Raw genomic sequence first — 17,117 nt, 5'->3', positions numbered from 1 at the left:
GGTTCCGTATCTGAGGTGAGGCCCATAGGATGTGCTCGGCAGTACTTGTGGTAAGGGGGGAAACAGCATTGTGCAATGCGTGGCTGTTACTGGCAGATCCAGCCTCACTGTGCCCTAATGCCATTGCCTCAGGAGGCACATCCTCCTGTGCCACAGCCCCTCGCCATCTGAGACTGCTTACACGTAGAATAGGATTGGAAAGGACCTTAAGATCATCCAGTTCCAACCCCCCTGCCATGGGCAGGGACACCTCACACTAAACCATGGCACCCAAGGCTTCATCCAGCCTGGCCTTGAACACTGCCAGGGATGGAGCATTCACAACCTCCCTGGGCAACCCATTCCAGTGCCTCACCACCCTCACAGGAAAGAATTTCCTCCTTAGATCCAATCTAAACTTCCCCTGTTTCAGTTTTAACCCGTTACCCCTTGTCCTGTCACTGCAGTCCCTAATGAAGAGTCCCTCCCCAGCATCCCTATAGGCCCCCTTCAGATACTGGAAGGCTGCTATGAGGTCTCCACGCAGCCTTCTCTTCTCCAGGCTGAACAGCCCCAACTTTCTCAGCCTATCTTCATACGGGAGGTGCTCCAGTCCCCTGATCATCCTCATGGCCCTTCTCTGGACTTGTTCCAACAGTGTTGAGGACACCAGAACTGCACACAATGCTCCAGGTGAGGTCTCACGAAAGCAGAGTAGAGGGGCAGGATCACCTCCTTGGACCTGCTGGTCACGCTCCTTTTGGTGCAGCCCATGAAATAAAGCCCATGAAATAAAGCCTTAATGAAAAGCCACTGAACTTTACCCCAACTGACAGCTGTTCGTTGCTCACACCTATTTCTACATAGATGAGTAATGCAACTTGGTGCATTCTGCAGTGAAAGATAAGTCGCGTTATCTTGTTTTCCTCATGAGCTAAACGCATGTATGCAGTTGCCAGCACTCAGCAAGCACTAAGAACGTGGCTCTATCTAGAACTTAAACCTACTAACTATTTTGTGTGTGTGTGGTGCAAAATACACACTAAGATGGTGCCAGTCTGCTTCTGGAGCCAAGAATTAAAAGTGTTTTCACCATTAATACAAAGACAAAGTAAAAGGTGACATTTCAATATTTATTCAAGTTGGGTTTGGGTTTGATATCCATTTTTAGTAGTGTCAAGTACAGCATTTTGGGGTCTAGTTCCACACAAAATGGAAGACTCTCTAAAAATGTACCCATTTAGTTGCTAAAAAAAAGTGGTAATAAAACAAAGCTCCATTTGAAATTCCGTGATGCAACAGCGACGTGATTGCAGTTACAAAGACTCTTCCCTGATTACGTCCCTGTCTTACAAGCTTGCTAGTCTGTGCAAGGGAAAGGAACCACAACACAGGACAGGGAGTACTGGCTGAGTCACATCAAACCTCCTCCGTGACGGACTTACACAAGGTGGACAACCTAAAGCACTCTGGAGACAGCTGCAGGTGTGAGATGGCCAAATAAGACAAACAATTCCTGAAACACCCAGCTAAAAAAGTAATAATTACAACCAAAAAAAATCCCTTTTTCAGACACGTTTGCACATTCCATCGTGAATTGAAACCTCAAGTGATGGGACATTTTGCTTACAGAATGAACAGTACAATATAGTGGTCTGAGATTCTTCACATCTCAGGTTTTATATCCTTTTATACTATTAACATATCCTTTGTGCAGTCAATACGTTAGTAAAGGTAATCAATCTGTTCCTACTTCCTATCATGTGGCAGCTGACAGACATGATGGGCAGGAATATTCGAAAGAAAAAGCCTGGAATTAGGATTGTTTTTTTATGCTTTTGTCTCCATGTCTTTAACAACATCATTTTTAAAGCTTAGCTGTCTTTAACCAGGACTAGCAGGACTGATACTGAGCAATACTTGCATCCCAGACAAACATTGAAAGGTACACTATATTCTGAAGGTAGCTATGCTGTAGTTTTGATTGTAGAATCACTCCTTACGCTTCAAATTCCAATCCTAGACCAAGTTTGTGTCCACCAGCGTTGACGTTCTTGCCATCCAACAAAGCTGACAATGTCAGTTTGATACCTGCAAAATAGAGAAAAAGAGTGAAAAAGACAAGTTTTACAACTTAGAATGAGCTTTATGTTCCATAAGTGCAGGGTCTGCATTACTGCTTTAACTTACTGGGCAGCTGGGTTAAGGTAATTTGGCAGCTAGCCTTGTAAGGACCAGCATTTTGAAGCAATTTGCAGATAAGAAATCTTTATGAATTATGAAAGTTATAATAAACCACGGTGATAGATTCTGCTTTTTATCACTCCAGGTAATTAAAGCTCGAAGGCAGTTTGCTGCTGGTCTGATTAATCTAATTTTAGAGTCCAGGACTATGAAAAATTGAGACCTTGATACATACCCACCTTTCTGAACCACTTTAAAATCTAGGGAGGAAAAGGCCCAAGCTCTGTCTACTGTAATATCTCATGTCCATCTGCTCGGTATTGTGGCAGCAGATTTATTAGACTACATTAAACCAATTTCACAGCAGTAAGATTGTCCTCTTCCTGCACCAGGGGACCTTGAGAAAGTCACATTTTCAAGCAAAATAAACTCTGTAATAGGAAGCCTCTGAAAGTATTAAAAATGCATTTACTTATCTGTGAAATACCTAATTGTAAATACGTTTTGCATCAACATCAAGGAGTGTGTGACTGGTAAGTGGTCTCTAATAATTCTGCTGGCAACAGACATTCAACATTAACAGAGGAGTCAGTAACATTTTGTGACAAAACCCCTCTGATATTTCAAGATTAAAATATCACTTGAATATTCTCCATTTCTCCTGCATAGACTCACCTGGCTTTAAAGTCTGAGTGTATCCTAATCCAATCAGGCTGGAGTTGTTCACTTTAGCCTTAAAAGGAAAAAATACCATATGTAAATGATTTGGTGTCTTGCTTCAGAGTCCTTCCTGCTCAAAGATTAAGAAACACCTTTAAGGCAGGCGCAGGATTTCATGTGTTAAATCACAAAAGTAAATATATCTACAGTTATTTCTGGCATAACTTAAAGCCAAAATTTCAACAAGTCTACAGTCACTATGGGAAAACAATGTTTTACTAACATAGGTTTTGACTTTTTTCAAGAGTGACACAAAACCCCCTCAAATATGATTAAACATTCTGTGTCACTTTCAAGGCAAATCCTGTACTTGTGCTCTCATGCTCCCAAAAGCAAGACAAATACATTTATGTGTCAGTTGTACATCACAGACTTCCATCAAACCCCTACTTCCATGCCTGGCAGTGTTCAAGGACCAGGCTGGACCAGGCTTGGAGCAACCTGCTCTAGTGGAAGGTAGAAGGAAGAGGGTTGGAACTGGATGAGCTTTAAGTTCCCTTCCAATCCAAACCAGTCTGGGATTCTGGGATTCCCCGACGTAAAGGCTGTTTGCGTTTCCATTTTGAGAGCCTATTTTCAAATGCTTATAAATGTACATGCACAGCACTCACAGAAAAAGAGGCATCTGGGTCGATCTGGTACTTGGCTGCAATTCCAAAGCGAGTGTTGCTATTCCCGGCTGTCCAAGCAAGATTCACAGCAGTTTCCAGTTTATCATTCACCTTCTGGTAAATGGAGCCACCAAATTCTGTTCCATCATTCCTGGAAGGAATGCATTAGCCCAGTTTTAAACTGCATCCCAAAACAATTCTCTTTTTCTTTTCCCAGTAAGATCTATATTTGCAGAACACTCACATCTCATTTAATATCCCTGGAACAACTAAGATAGTGACATTAGGCCAGATTGGTTCTGAAGTTTTTTTTAGAGGCTTAAATTCATTGATGGCTACTCCCCTTCAACAAACAACTTACAGTACTGAAGAAAAGCCATGGCAAACTATCAAAAACAGACAAGTGATGCCAGCTTCCAGTTTTCCCTTCTCTAAGTGGAAGTCTCTGTAGTAAAGAAAGGCCATGCCCCAGTCCCAGAGCCTGAGCAATCCTCCTGCAACTGCCTCTGCCACCAGACACAGAGGGACTGTAGCAGAAGATGCCCATTTAATGTCCAAGGCAAATTAATACCACTTGCAATAGTACTTATGGTACATCTGTACTATAGATATCCCTAGAAATGAAACTATTATTACTTTGCAGGGAACACAATAGCTTTCAGCACTGCTGTGGAGTAGCAAAACTTCCAGTTGCTACTGCCACCAATGTCACCCAGGGAATAAAGTGTGGTAAGTAAAATGCAAATCGTTGGAGCATGCAGATCATAAAAACAACAGCAAAAGGCTTCTAAAAGCCTTGCACTCCTTGTAAACCAGGCAGCAATTTCCATTTTCACTCATTTTCTTAAAAGAGGATACAAACATACTGCACAAAACAGGCTTTAAACCACATGAAGAACTCTGCAAGTAAAATACAGTTATTTCTGAACAATTAAATAACCTGGTTCCAATTATTAAAGCATACCAAACCTTTAGTGATTAAAAAAAGGGGTAGATTTAGAACCTCTCCACTTTTACCCCTTTGGCCTGATGTTCCTTAGTTCTGCAGATCATGCCCCATCCCTGGCAGTGTTCAAGGCCAGGCTGGACAAAGGGGCTTGGAGCAAGCTGCTCTAGTGGAAGGTGTCCCTGCCCGTAGCAGGGGTTGGAGCAGGATGAGCTTTACGGTCCCTTCCAACCCAAACCATTCTGTGATAACCACTGACTAAACAGTAACGATAACACCTATTGAAAAGTTCAAGCAGTAGCAACAGGCCTTGTAAATTGTTAGAGCAATTCTTCCAGAAGAACACTACAATACTTACTTCAGATAAGACTGAAGCTCACATATAACTGCTTGTGCTTGGCTCTCAAGAAAAGGAGGGATTAAAAAGGACTGAGGAGAGCTGGTTACACAGGCAGATTTTTGTGCAAGGTTCCCACTCAGCTCTGTCTTGACCTGCAACATTAGGGGGGGGCGGTCTGAGCTATGCTTACAAAACGAGGAAAGTCATATGTAAAACTAGAAATTAGCCAGCCCTACCTCCCTTTAGTTATTATTTATTATTAGAAATGGTAATAACTAAGCAAACAAACCTCCCTTTAATTCCAATAGTAATAACAGCACTTTGTAGATAAAAAAATAACAAACAAACCATTATCCCCCTGTGAAAATTAACGTATTAAATCACCATTAAGGACAGTAAGTTCCTGAAGTCCCCAGCTGGTCTATGGAACACCAGGAACAAAAGACAATGCTTCCAGACCCTCCTAGTTAAGTTATCAGCTCTGCCACAGCATCCCTGTGAAACACTGAGCCCTCCAGATACAACAGAGAGTGATGGAAGATCCATACACAAGTAACTTTTTCCAGGATTATAGAAAAGCTCTGGTATTTCAGAGCTGAAACACATCAAATACCCAACTGATGTATTCATATCAATAAATATCTATTCATATCACATATTTATGGGCTTGCCCATCAATTGATAGAGTATGAATATTAAATAAACAAACTCGGTGTCCCCCTGAAGAGGATTTATCATCCATGTACAGTAACAGCAACCCAAGGGAAAGATGCTCAGGAATCCAAGAACAGTACAGCTGCTGCTGCTCTTATAAAGTTATTTTCTGCTGTTGTTTTAACTCAGAGCATTTTATATTAGAGGTCTATAATACAACGTTTTGAACCACTACAGTACAACAAAGTTGAAAGTCATTGTGCTCGAAGGAATAACTGAATTACTGAGTTGGGGGGGGGAACCCACATATTGTTCTGCTGCAAGTTTTCTGCCCACATCTTTGTGCTTTGGCAATCCTTCAAACACAGTCTGGGCTATGAAGGTTCAATTGTTCTGTAAGGCAGTGAGAGCTTCCTAAACCAGACCCCTGCAAAACAGCATGAAACAGAACAGAAAGCCTTTGAAGCAGAGCTCCAGGAAGACAGAACAGTTGCTCAGCCCCTGAACAGGAAGAGCCTGCAGTAGTTCTGCCACATGCAAACTATCCAATTACAGGAATGGGAAAGGAGGGGCTGGGGAATGGATTAGGGATTGCCTAATCTTAAAGAAAACATCTTCTGCAGAGGCATAAATTGCTTTTTTAACAGGAACAGGAGACAGAGAAATTAAGGTTTTCATGGAATTTGGGTCCTGGTTCCTCACTGTTCCTGCGTTCAGAAAGGCCAAATACCTGTGTAAATAGATTATTAGGAGTTATGATACTAAACCAAACGTTTGCAACATATCCCTTCCAGTACTAAAACAAACCCAGGCCCTACCTCTTCCATGCACCCTTTGGCCTGCTCTTGCTTGTTCTCTGATTAACTCTTTCCTCTACAGATCAAACCACCATTTTGTTTCATTTTGACATTGCTTTTATTTCACATTTCACAAAGAATATTTTCATAACCCACTTGCTTTATTATTCTGCTAATAGAGTCCAATAGCCCTTATCTGTTAGAAAGAGATGCTGGGTACTTGGGTGCTGAGTGAGTTCCAGTTCCTTCCATCATGCACTCCCTCCCCCATGTAATTAAAACGAAAGGTAATGCAGCCAAAAAAATGCAGCTTGCCACCTTAAATACAGAAATCATTTCAAACCAACCATTCCCTCTTTCACCACGGCTCAAACTCCATCCCTTTCACTGTCCTAACAGTCAGCAAAATCCTTTCAAACTCCTCTTTCATGCCTCTCTGCCGATACTTACACATTAGTATGAAGCTGGAACTCATCAGTCTTATAGCCAACAGCAAAGTTGCTCTGGGTTACTCTAGACTTCGTTGTCTCAAAGGTCATCTGGTAACCTGCCAGCCACCCCTCGTAGCCAACCACCAGGGCTCCACGTATTGAAGGACCAGCAATGTCGAAATCCATGTCGCAGCCAAGGTTGATGTGTTCCCTTTTGTACCCTGTCTTAACTTTAGCACTCTTCTTCCTGAAGAGAAAAAGAACGTATCTTTGAACAGGTACACTCACAGGGAGCAATTCCATCAGATCAGTTCCTTTAACGCAGTGTAATAGCTCCTGAAGACAAAGCATGAACTCCTGTAGAGCCACAGGATACGCCACCTTCCTACCTCTGCAGAACCCTAGTTCAAGATACAGCGGATTAATTGCAGTCAAGCAATTAAATGCTGTGTGGTGCCCCACTGAGCACTGCTGGGCTGTGCTCTGAAATGAGACAGCACAAAAAGCCAGATGGGAGATGACAAAACCAGATCCTCATCTCCAGCTCATCTAATGGCTCGGGAAGTTCGGTAGATGCAGGGAAGGAATGGGAGCTGCAGCAGTTTGCAGGTTTGCCACAGAAACTCCACATACAAATACAATTTACAGACAACCCCAGTGAGCTGGGTAATTGCATTTACTGAGACAAACATCAAGAAATCACTGCTTTGTCTCCAGCTTCTTGAGGGAACAGAACAGTGTTTTCTCAGGTGTCCTTAGGTTGGTTTACACCACGGATGCAGGCCCTCACAAGAGAGTTATGTCTAAGATATTCAGCTACTCTTAATAAAGATCTTTTCCCCCTTCTCCTTTTACCTGACAGGTATCTTCTGTCCTTGACCAAATCTTCTCCTGAAATCTTCCTGGAAATGTCAGCCTAAATTGAGATTTCAAAGCAACCTTTCCCTCCGGGTAGCAAAACCAGTCCTCAAGAACTGTTCCCCTCCTGTATCTGACCCACACAGAGATCGCTCTCCATTTCATTATGAATATTCCAGACTGAGGAATTCGTGTTTTGCAAGATCAGACACAAGAGCAGCAGTGCCAGAAGCACTCGGCATTAGCTCCTCTGCAACTGCTCTAAGTCACTTCTACCAGTGTCAGCAGGGACAGAGGCAAGCTAACACAGAGCACCCCCAAAAATGACTCTCACTGCTGAAAGACTCCTCGCAGCAGGAAGGAAGGGGGAGAAGGTGTCTCATACTCAGACATGATGCATCCCTGTCAACCTAATCCAGGTCACACCAGGGTTGAATCTCACTCCATTTATTCAAATTACAATAGGCCTCCCACAAGGTAATTGTTATAAATCAGATACTACTACTACTACTGCAGTAGTGTCTGAAGTGCTAGGAAATAGCTGTAGAGCTGTACCTTGCCATTCTCAGACCAGGTTTTTCTATTTCTTTAAAACCCCTACCAGTAAAGAAATAATTATCACCCAACGCTAGAGATTATTCTGGTTAACAAAAAAATATCTGCTTAATGTACAACTAGGAGTGGACTGGAAGCAGCTGGCAATGCAGGACACTACAAGACAGGGTGCAACCTCCCTGTGCCTGTATCCCACAGCCTCAGTGCAGCGTGCTGCTCTGGGAAGCTCCTGTGCAGAGTGTTTTGACTCGCTGGCAGCACTGCTTGCAAAAAGATAATCAGGGGAATGAAATAAACCAGCATCCAGATTCCAGCTGCTGCTTAATCCCTCTGGCCCAAATAAAACATGGCATCCAATGAGGAATACTCATCCACCACCACGCCGCGGCCAGCGGGAGCTCACATGATAATGCAGCTCGGGAGAAGAGCCCAGTTCCTGTGCTGACCTATTAGAGCCACGGCCAACTGGCTCCTGGAGCCTGTTCAGCCTTGAACTGACTTGTTTCATTCAGACAGCAGCTCAGCCTCTGACACAGCCAGAAACAGGCACCAGGAGCACAAATAAACCCTTTCCTTCACACCCTGACTCAGGCTGTCATTTTCAAGGTACTGGCTGTAAAAGTTTGCTTGCTGCAGCTTCGGATTAAAAAGGGATTGTTAATGCAGAGATTTAAATCAGATGCACATGATTTCATCATACACAGGCTGACTGTTAACTGTCTCCGGGTCTTAGGACAGAAGCAGTAAAGAAGCAAGACTATTCTGGAAAACTAAAGTAAAAAATGCCTTTTGGGGTCACTTAAGCTTACTGGCTTCTTACCCAGTGTTAGGAGAGAAGGAGGAGTCAAAGGTCAGCTTCAGGCCTCGTGCAAGCTGAACAGAAAAGAAATTCACTGGTTGGATTTATAACGAAGAGACTGACGTAAGTGAACATGCAAACTGCAGCTTCCGAGCCAAAAGTTACCTGGTCTTCAAGGGTAATCTCGGTGCCAAGTGTGTTGTCCGTGTTCCACTTCTCTGTGAACATCAGGCCGTATTCCACCCATCTGTATTTTGTTTCCAAACTGCCACTAACTTTGCTTGTTTCTGAGTTTGCTGAACCTGAGCTTGTGAATTCCTAAAAGGGAAAAGAAATACTTACGTATATATAATATATACATATATATTTGCAAAGATAGAAGATGCTTGCACACAGGCAAATGCTTGTAGAACATTCATCACATTAATTTGGGGTATTATTCAATACTGCAGAGTTCTCAGAGGATTTAAGAACAGTTGCTAGGTATTAGCATCAACACACCCCTGCCCCACAACAAGCTTCAGTGTCAGGGGGAGTGAGGAACGTGCATTTCCCTTTACAATGAAACACACAGTAACCACAAGAACACTGCAGTGCTTTGATTTCAATGCGTCTCCAAACTCACCAGTCCATTTTCAGACTTTGTTTTCAAATCAAGTTTTATGAGCCCAAAACCTAGAAAACGAGTGAAAAACATGAATTATACATATGATAATTGGAAAAGCACTTCTGATTGTGCTGTTTCTTACAACTCCCTTCTAAATTGCCTGTGGATTATTAAAACAATACACCAAGGGCACAGTTATCAAACTGTGTTTTTATGAAGCAGATAATACAGCTGTGCTCACTTCAGATAGCACCCGATTAATCCTGCTGACCTCAGCAATGTAACTGGGACCAAACTGGGTAATAAAGTCCTCACTCATACTGAGCAAACTACTGACATCTGTCATCCTGTTCATGAGACAAGGAGACAGTTAAAGTACATTTTCTTTCAGGCCTATAGGGAACAGGCAGAATTCTGCTTAAACAAGCTCCCCTCCCTTTCCAGCAAGGGCAATGGAAGCAATGAGAGAAAATTCTCTGGCTTCTAATGGAAATTCCTGGAATACTTATCAGAAAACAGTGATAAAATCATAACATAGAGTGGGGGAGACTGAGAAAGACCCAACTTCTTTTGCCTTTATTTACCATATCCCTTGGTGAAAACATCCCTGGCGGATTTGCCCAGGTCAGCGTAAGCAGGTGGAACAGCCATCTTCTGCAGGGGATAGAAAGAGAAATTGCACCGCTCAGAAACATCCAATTCATTTGTGCAACATGAAACCTGAGGTCATTTCAGCCAGTTTTATTTGCTACAGCCCCCCCCCCCCCCCCCCCATCAATTCAATACAGCCTGAAGAATGTAGCTGTAGCAAACAGAGCAATTCGATTCTGCTCATGAGCCAGGAGAAGCCATTGCCATTCATTTGCCATGAGGATGAGGATCATGTTGCAGAACAAATATGTATTTAAAGGAAAAAAGAACTCTGCCTTTGCAAAGAGCCAACAGTTGTTCTCCAATCAGTGTAACTGCATGAATGAATGACTTTGTTCTTTAAAACCACCCCTCTGAAACATTTCTCCTCTTCCTTGCAGCAGATTTATGTGTTCTGATGCAAAGCAGGAGGGCCTCAAGTCATCCACTCAGGAAGTCTAACCAGGACGAGCGTCCAGCATCAGGAGCATTACTTCCCCCCTAATTCAGAGCAGCAAATAGACAACATTTATGTAGGAAAATAAACAAAGAGTCATTCCCAACAGTGAGACACCACAGGGGCAGCTTTCTCCATCGTGTTTTGTTTGGTGGGATGCCCACAGTGCCATGTCAGTCCTCACCTGCCCATCTTCAGCAGGCCCTGACCATTCTTAGTTCAGTGGTCTCCTGCCAGAGATAGGAACATATCCCATTTTCTCAGCCACTGAGAAAACTGGCTCATGTATGGAGGAGGAAATAGGATCCCAAGAGAACAAAGCAACCAGATCTACTTATCCAAGTACAGTAATTTGCTTGAGGGAAGCAAAGTCAATCTGAAATCCTGGAATCCCAGACTGGTTTGGGTTGGGAAGGACCTTAAATCTCATCTAGCTCCAACCCCTGCCACGGGCAGGGACACCTTCCACTAGAGCAGCTTGCTCCAAGCCCCTGTGTCCAACCTGCCCTTGAACACTGCCAGGGATGGGGCAGCCACAGCTTCTCTGGGCACCCTGTGCCAGCACCTCAGCACCCTCACAGGGAAGAGCTTCTGCCTAAGAGCTCATCTCAGTCTCCCCTCTGGCAGGTTAAAGCCATTCCCCTTGGCCTGCCCCTGCAGGCCCTTGTCCCAGGCCCCTCTCCAGCTTTCCTGCAGCCCCTTTAGGCACTGGAGCTGCTCTAAGGTCTCCCCTTCAGGAGCCTTCTCTTCTCCAGGCTGACCCAGCCCAGCTCTCTCAGCCTGGCTCCAGAGCAGAGCTGCTCCAGCCCTTGCAGCAGCATCAAATGGTGCACACCTTCTGCCTTTATAGACAAGATTTCATCATTTTAAGAAAGCAAAGGAGATGAATCATAAACCGGTCCTCTCGATACTGGATGCTGCACTAAAATTCCACATTCCCAAACTTTCTGGTTATGCAAAAGCAGCAAGTAGTTTATTACATATGCATGGAAATGCTTAAAAATAATTCCCTGTCAATCCTTACTCCTAACTCTTCAGAGGAACAGCAAACTATTCCTTTAAACCACAAGGAAAACAGCTGGCTCTGAACTGAAGGGATGTTCCAAAAACTTCCTGGCTGCACTTGGACACAGCTCTCTGGGCAGGCACAGCACCCCACGAGTATCAGATCCGGAGCTTCAGCAGTCACTCACCGCCTCGAGCACTCCATCCAACAAGTTGCAGCCTGTTGAAGCAGGATATTGCTGCTGCCTAAATGAAGAATCCCTGTCCTAGAGGGAACAAAACAGATCTGGTGGCTAAATGAAAGCCAAGTCTTCCCAGAATGTAAATCAAGTAAGATACAAGGGTGAACACCATGATGTAGCTTCAGTTGCAGAGACTACCTGGATGCATGTCATCTCTTTCCTGTTGCAGGTCAGTAGTAAGATGCAGCCTCAAATACATAAGAGCTAAAGTTAAATAAAAAGAGGGGGAAAAAAGGTATCCTATATTCCAAAGCAGTTTTAACTGCCTATATTAGACCTAAATATCTATCTTTAGTTGTTGTGCAAACACAAACGTGGGGATTCATTGTTTATACACAAACCCAGCCTTTAAATAAAACCCCATGCTCCCAGAACTCCCAAACCAAGTAGTCACAGATCTGTTTAAGTCATTCCTCTGCTCCTTGGTAAAGTCACTAGAAGCTGGGTGCAATGCCCCGCTTGGAGACTGTAGCCTAGAGTCAGAGCTAAGGCAGCACTTAGGAGGGGGATGGAGGGATGCAGTTTGGGCTCTGTGTGTGCAGGAGATGTTTCTTCCCTGCCAGAGCAGCTCGGTCCCCTGAGAACTCTCTGATGGGTTCTTATTTCCATTTAGCATCATCAAAAATTAAGATGTTAGAAATGCCTTCTCTTCCCCAAGCCCATGAAGCCACCGGTGTCTGTACTGAACACCGCCAGGCTCTGCGGGTGGCTGAGCTGCTCTGCTGCTGCAGCCCAGGCTGCGGCCATGAACAGTGGGAGACGGCGAGATCTCCACTTAGGCAATTACTATAATTAGGGGGCAATACTGAAAGGCAAATCCCTGCGGGCTGTAAAGGCAAATCATGCAATGCACACAGAGCAAGGTATTCAGATCTGCTGAGCGTGGAAGCCACGAGGAGCCCTGTACCTGGCGGTTAACCTTGCTGTTGTCAGCAAGAACAGGAAGAATTGTTTCTGTTTGTCCTGGCTAATCAGGAGCCTCTTGTTTAACAGATGGAAACAAAAACTGATTACATCCTGTCGAGTGCAGGTTGGAAGACAAGTGTGCTTAGCAGGGATTCAGACTCTTAAAGGATCAAGGAATGGCCGTGGCCAAGCGCCCTTGCTTGTCACCAGTGGGATCCCAGCACGTTAACTCCAATTAGGTTAGGACTGAAATGAATTCACTGCTTTTATCCTTGTCCAACTGGGCAAATAGCTCAGTGACCGTGTACCTGAACCCCTGCGCAGAGCAGGACGAGTAGAATATATACAGCATGTTCTAAGTAGGAAAACAGTTTGATCTTCTTGAGTAGGAAATGCTGCAGCACAAGTCACAACTGAAGGGAATGTAAAGTGAGGAGCTGGGTCCAAGTGCTGCTGCAAGCACCACCTCCATGAGTGCCTGATTTGTAACTGCCATAGGGAGAAAAGAGGAATCTTCCTTTGGAGCTGCAGGATCCAAGAGCCAGCCCTAGTGAAGAGTTCATGAAAAACAAAGCAGCAGTTCCAGCAAGCCAAACCTGAGCATTTTCCAGTGTCACAGATGGCAAAGTTCTCACCCTGCAATTCAGTTCTGGGCAATTAAATCAGAATCAGGCAGCAAAGCCCAGGGTGCCCCTGGTAAGGATTGACTGCAACCAAAGGAAATCTCTGCTTGGTAACTCTCCTGAGTGCCTCAGTTTAAGTTTTCCTCCACAGACTGATCAACCTCGTAATAATTACAGGAGAGGGGAAGGAGCAATCTACAAATCTAAGATGAGAATAAAATCCATGATAAGAATAAAATCTCCATGCAGACAGTGAGAACCTGTCAGATCCAAGGCAAAGAAAATAAAAAGGCTGGATTCAACCTTACTGTGGCCACATTTTTTGCTGATACATTCAAACTCGTGCACCATTTCTTGATGGTGACAGCAGTTCTGAACATATCAGCTCCCCGTCTCCACAAGCGGCACCCCTGAAGAGATGGCAACTGCAGAGCTGGCACGTAGAGGGTGCCAGGGACATGTCCCACCGGTACTGAGCTGGGAGGGACAGACAGCATTGGGGTATGGACCAGGTACTGCCTGTCTGCAGGAGGGAGAAAGCACACGAGGGTCTCCTGCCTCAGGATAAGCAAATTCTTCCCTGTGAGGGGTGCTGAGGCGCTGGCACAGGGTGCCCAGAGAAGCTGTGGCTGCCCCATCCCTGGCAGTGCTCAAGGCCAGGTTGGACACAGGGACTTGGAGCAAGCTGCTCTAGTGGAAGGTGTCCCTGCCTGTGGCAGGGGTTGGAGCTGGAGGAGCTTTAAGGTCCCATCAAGCCAAACCAGGCTGGGATTTCTCATTTATCTCCTTCATTAAAGGAGAAATTATTCCTTGATATGAAGGAACTTTTAAGCCCCAGCCTGCGCAGTCATTTCCCAACCAAGACAGCAATAAACAGACCATGAACAGGGCCCAGTTCTCTCCAGGCTGGCTGAGTCACCAGCTCTCCATCCCAGATGTAGCAGCATGGTGCTGGCTCCACAGTTTGGGTTTATGATCCAGATCCTGAACCCATTCGAGTCACGACTCCAGCGTGCCTTGAATCAGGTTCAGAAGCCCGACTGTGCAGGGATTTAAAGCCACACTTAACCATAAACGCATGAGTAGTCCACTGAGGTCAAACATCAAGTCAGGTACACTCACAAGGAGCAGCCAGTGCAAGCACGTGATTTGGAAATACTCTGCATTATGGGACACAAACTTAACACCACTTCTGCCCCAACCTGCTACTGCTCCAACATCACATCATCCATGCACCGCCACGAGTCAACACTGAAGCCTCTGGAGCTCACAGCTGCTTTCATGCAGGTATTAGGAACCCCTCCAACACCCGCAGGATCACAGCAGCCTGCCGCAGCTCCGCTTCTGAACTGCAGGCGTGATGGAGCAGAGCTGGGCTGTAAAGACTGGTTTATGCAGGATCTCTGCAGCCCAATAACCACAGGAGCAGAGAGGAGTTAAACCCCTTTAAAGCACTAAATATTATTTAGTCTATACTAATATTTATGGAATGAAAGAAAGAGCCGGCTCTTAATTGCATGGGTGTAAATGAAGACTGACAATGCTCCACAGCAACCCCTTATTAAACTATCACTTACAAGTGTCAATTAGACAAAGCTAGGGATCGTGCAGCTGTAGCTGTTGTAGTTACTGAAGCTGCAAGGGAAGAACAAAGAACCACATGCCTGATGTTCAATTAAACCTCCAGGTTAACTATCTGCAGAGCAGGAGTCGCAGGGGCCCTGGCACAGCGCTCCAGAAGGGACATGTCCCTGCAGAACACCAGCACCAGATCAATGGGGATGACTAATTGATATGGCATTTTGGCTTCCAGCACCATTTGTCAGCTCACTGCCCTCACGCACAAGAGAAGCATCCACACAGCAGAGCTCAGGCTGCATCCCAGAGCTGCAGATGGGGTGATCTCGACCTGCAGCAGATGCCAAACGCAGGAAGGCCTGTGCTGTGCTTCCCAACTGCATCCTGTAGAGCACCAGGGCTGGGGACATCACTCCAGCTGCTATGGCAACCGACAGGATGCCCCGCATCCCATCACACCTCTCCCTGCATTACCCAAAACGTGGGCAGGAGGAAAAGCAGCTAGCATGGAGCAGCGTAAACCTTCAATGGAGAGTGATGGGGAGGGACTATTCTGGGATGCTTTCCCAACAGAGCAAAAGCCCTTTTCTGAAGGAATTCTGACAGGATTTCATGGATGAAATGCCATGAGGCAGATGATGATTCAACCACACGCTGCTGTGAACCCCACAAACTGCAACGTGCTCCTGAGCCTCCCTATGCCATCGGAGAAATGAAATCGGCTCCATGTCAGTGGGATCGCCATAAGTATTCCCCAGGGACAGAGCCGTGGGGATGAGTCAGCTCCGCTTGTTTCAGGGAAGATTTGTTCCTCTCTTTCTTTCAAATGCCCAAAGACCAAATGAGTCTTTCACCCTCCAGCAGGAGCTGCTGCCAGTGAGAGCTGTGACGAGGCAGAATGGAGGCGATGGCACCGCTGCACCCTGCACAGGAAAACCCAGTCCTCAACATTTATCATGGAATGGTTTGTGTTGGAAGGGACCTTAAAGCCCAGCCGGGCAGGGACACCTTCCACTAGGGCAGCTTGCTCCAAGCCCTTTCCAACCATTTAAAACTGACGTTATCCCCCCCAGGCCAAGTAAAGAGCTACATGTTGAGGATAAGCAGCATAAACCGAAACAGAAATCAGCCTGGCCGCTCAGAGCGGGCTTTGGGCTTACGGTGCGTGCCAGGATCACTGCACCTGGCACTGCACAACGGCGCCCGTGGGAGCACCTCGGCGCCAAACCGGGCCACCGCGACCTTTGCTCCTCGGGAGCGCGCAATGGATCCACACCTGCGGCCGCGCTCCCCATGCAGCCCGCGGCGCCGCCCGCCCCGTGACCCATGGCCAGCGCCCGGCCTCCCCGCTGGCACCGCACCGCGGCCGGGCTCCGGGCAGCGCCGGTGCCGACCCCGCAGGCCCGGGCGCCCCGCGTTACGTAAGGACACGGTCACCCCGCGCCACCGCCAACAACACCACCCCGCGGCTCCCCCGCTGCCACCGAGGCCCCCCCGGCTCCCCCGTACCCGCTCCCGCCTCGGCCTCCTCGGCGGCGGCTGCCCCTGCCCGGCGCCTCCCGGGTCTGCGGCGGCGGCTGCGTGACGGCGGGCGGGGACGGCACCGGAGGGAGGGGACGGGGCGGGCGGCGGGGCGGGACCTGCGGCTGCACCGGGACCGGGACCCGCGGAGGGAGCTGGAGAGGGGGTTTGGGCAAGGGGAATGGCTTCAACGTGTCCGAGGGGAGACTGAGATGAGCTCTTAGGCAGAAGCTCTTCCCTGGGAGGGTGCTGAGGCGCTGGCACAGGGTGCCCAGAGAAGCTGTGGCTGCCCCATCCCTGGCAGTGTTCAAGGCCAGGTTGGACACAGGGGCTTGGAGCAAGCTGCTCTAGTGGAAGGGGTCCCTGCCCGTGGCAGGGATTGGGACCAGATGAGTTTTAAGGTTTTTTCCGACCCAAACCAGGCTGGGATTCCATGATTGTAATTAAATTAGAATTACCCAGAAATAATTCAATCCTAACTTCCCATCCAGTTGAAATTCCCATTCCCAGTATTCCTGAGCCCCAAAGGGAGCAATTAGGAGAGAGTTTTGAGGCTGGTGATGCCGTGTGCAATGGTGTCTGAAGGGGCTGCTGGAGGGCAGCGAGCAGCAAACCTCCCTGCCCAGGGCCCCCTACAGGGATGCTCCCGTTAGTTATGGAGCTTCCCACCTTCC

General features: G+C 46.6%; 1 protein-coding gene across 1 annotated transcript; it reads right to left on the bottom strand.

Moving 5' to 3' along the window:
• Positions 1-1,091: 1,091 nt before the first annotated feature.
• Positions 1,092-16,527, bottom strand: VDAC1 (voltage dependent anion channel 1). Its single transcript, XM_061457065.1, has 9 exons — positions 16,407-16,527; positions 10,066-10,135; positions 9,500-9,549; positions 9,040-9,192; positions 8,896-8,948; positions 6,682-6,909; positions 3,495-3,645; positions 2,839-2,896; positions 1,092-2,070 (listed from the first exon to the last, which is right to left on the bottom strand). Exons 2-9 carry the CDS (start codon positions 10,130-10,132, stop codon positions 1,979-1,981), a joined length of 852 nt encoding a protein of 283 aa, XP_061313049.1. The 5' UTR covers positions 10,133-10,135; positions 16,407-16,527; the 3' UTR covers positions 1,092-1,978.
• Between the last annotated feature and the right edge of the window lie 590 nt (positions 16,528-17,117).

The sequence above is a fragment of the Pezoporus flaviventris genome, unplaced genomic scaffold, assembly GCF_033815535.1.
Source record: "Pezoporus flaviventris isolate CSIRO_AGI_PZ_B2104156 unplaced genomic scaffold, CSIRO_AGI_Pfla_v1 ptg000023l, whole genome shotgun sequence".
NCBI lineage: Eukaryota > Metazoa > Chordata > Aves > Psittaciformes > Psittacidae > Pezoporus > Pezoporus flaviventris.
Note: the sequence above shows the minus strand (reverse complement) of the source record. Positions and strands in the feature narration are given on the sequence as shown.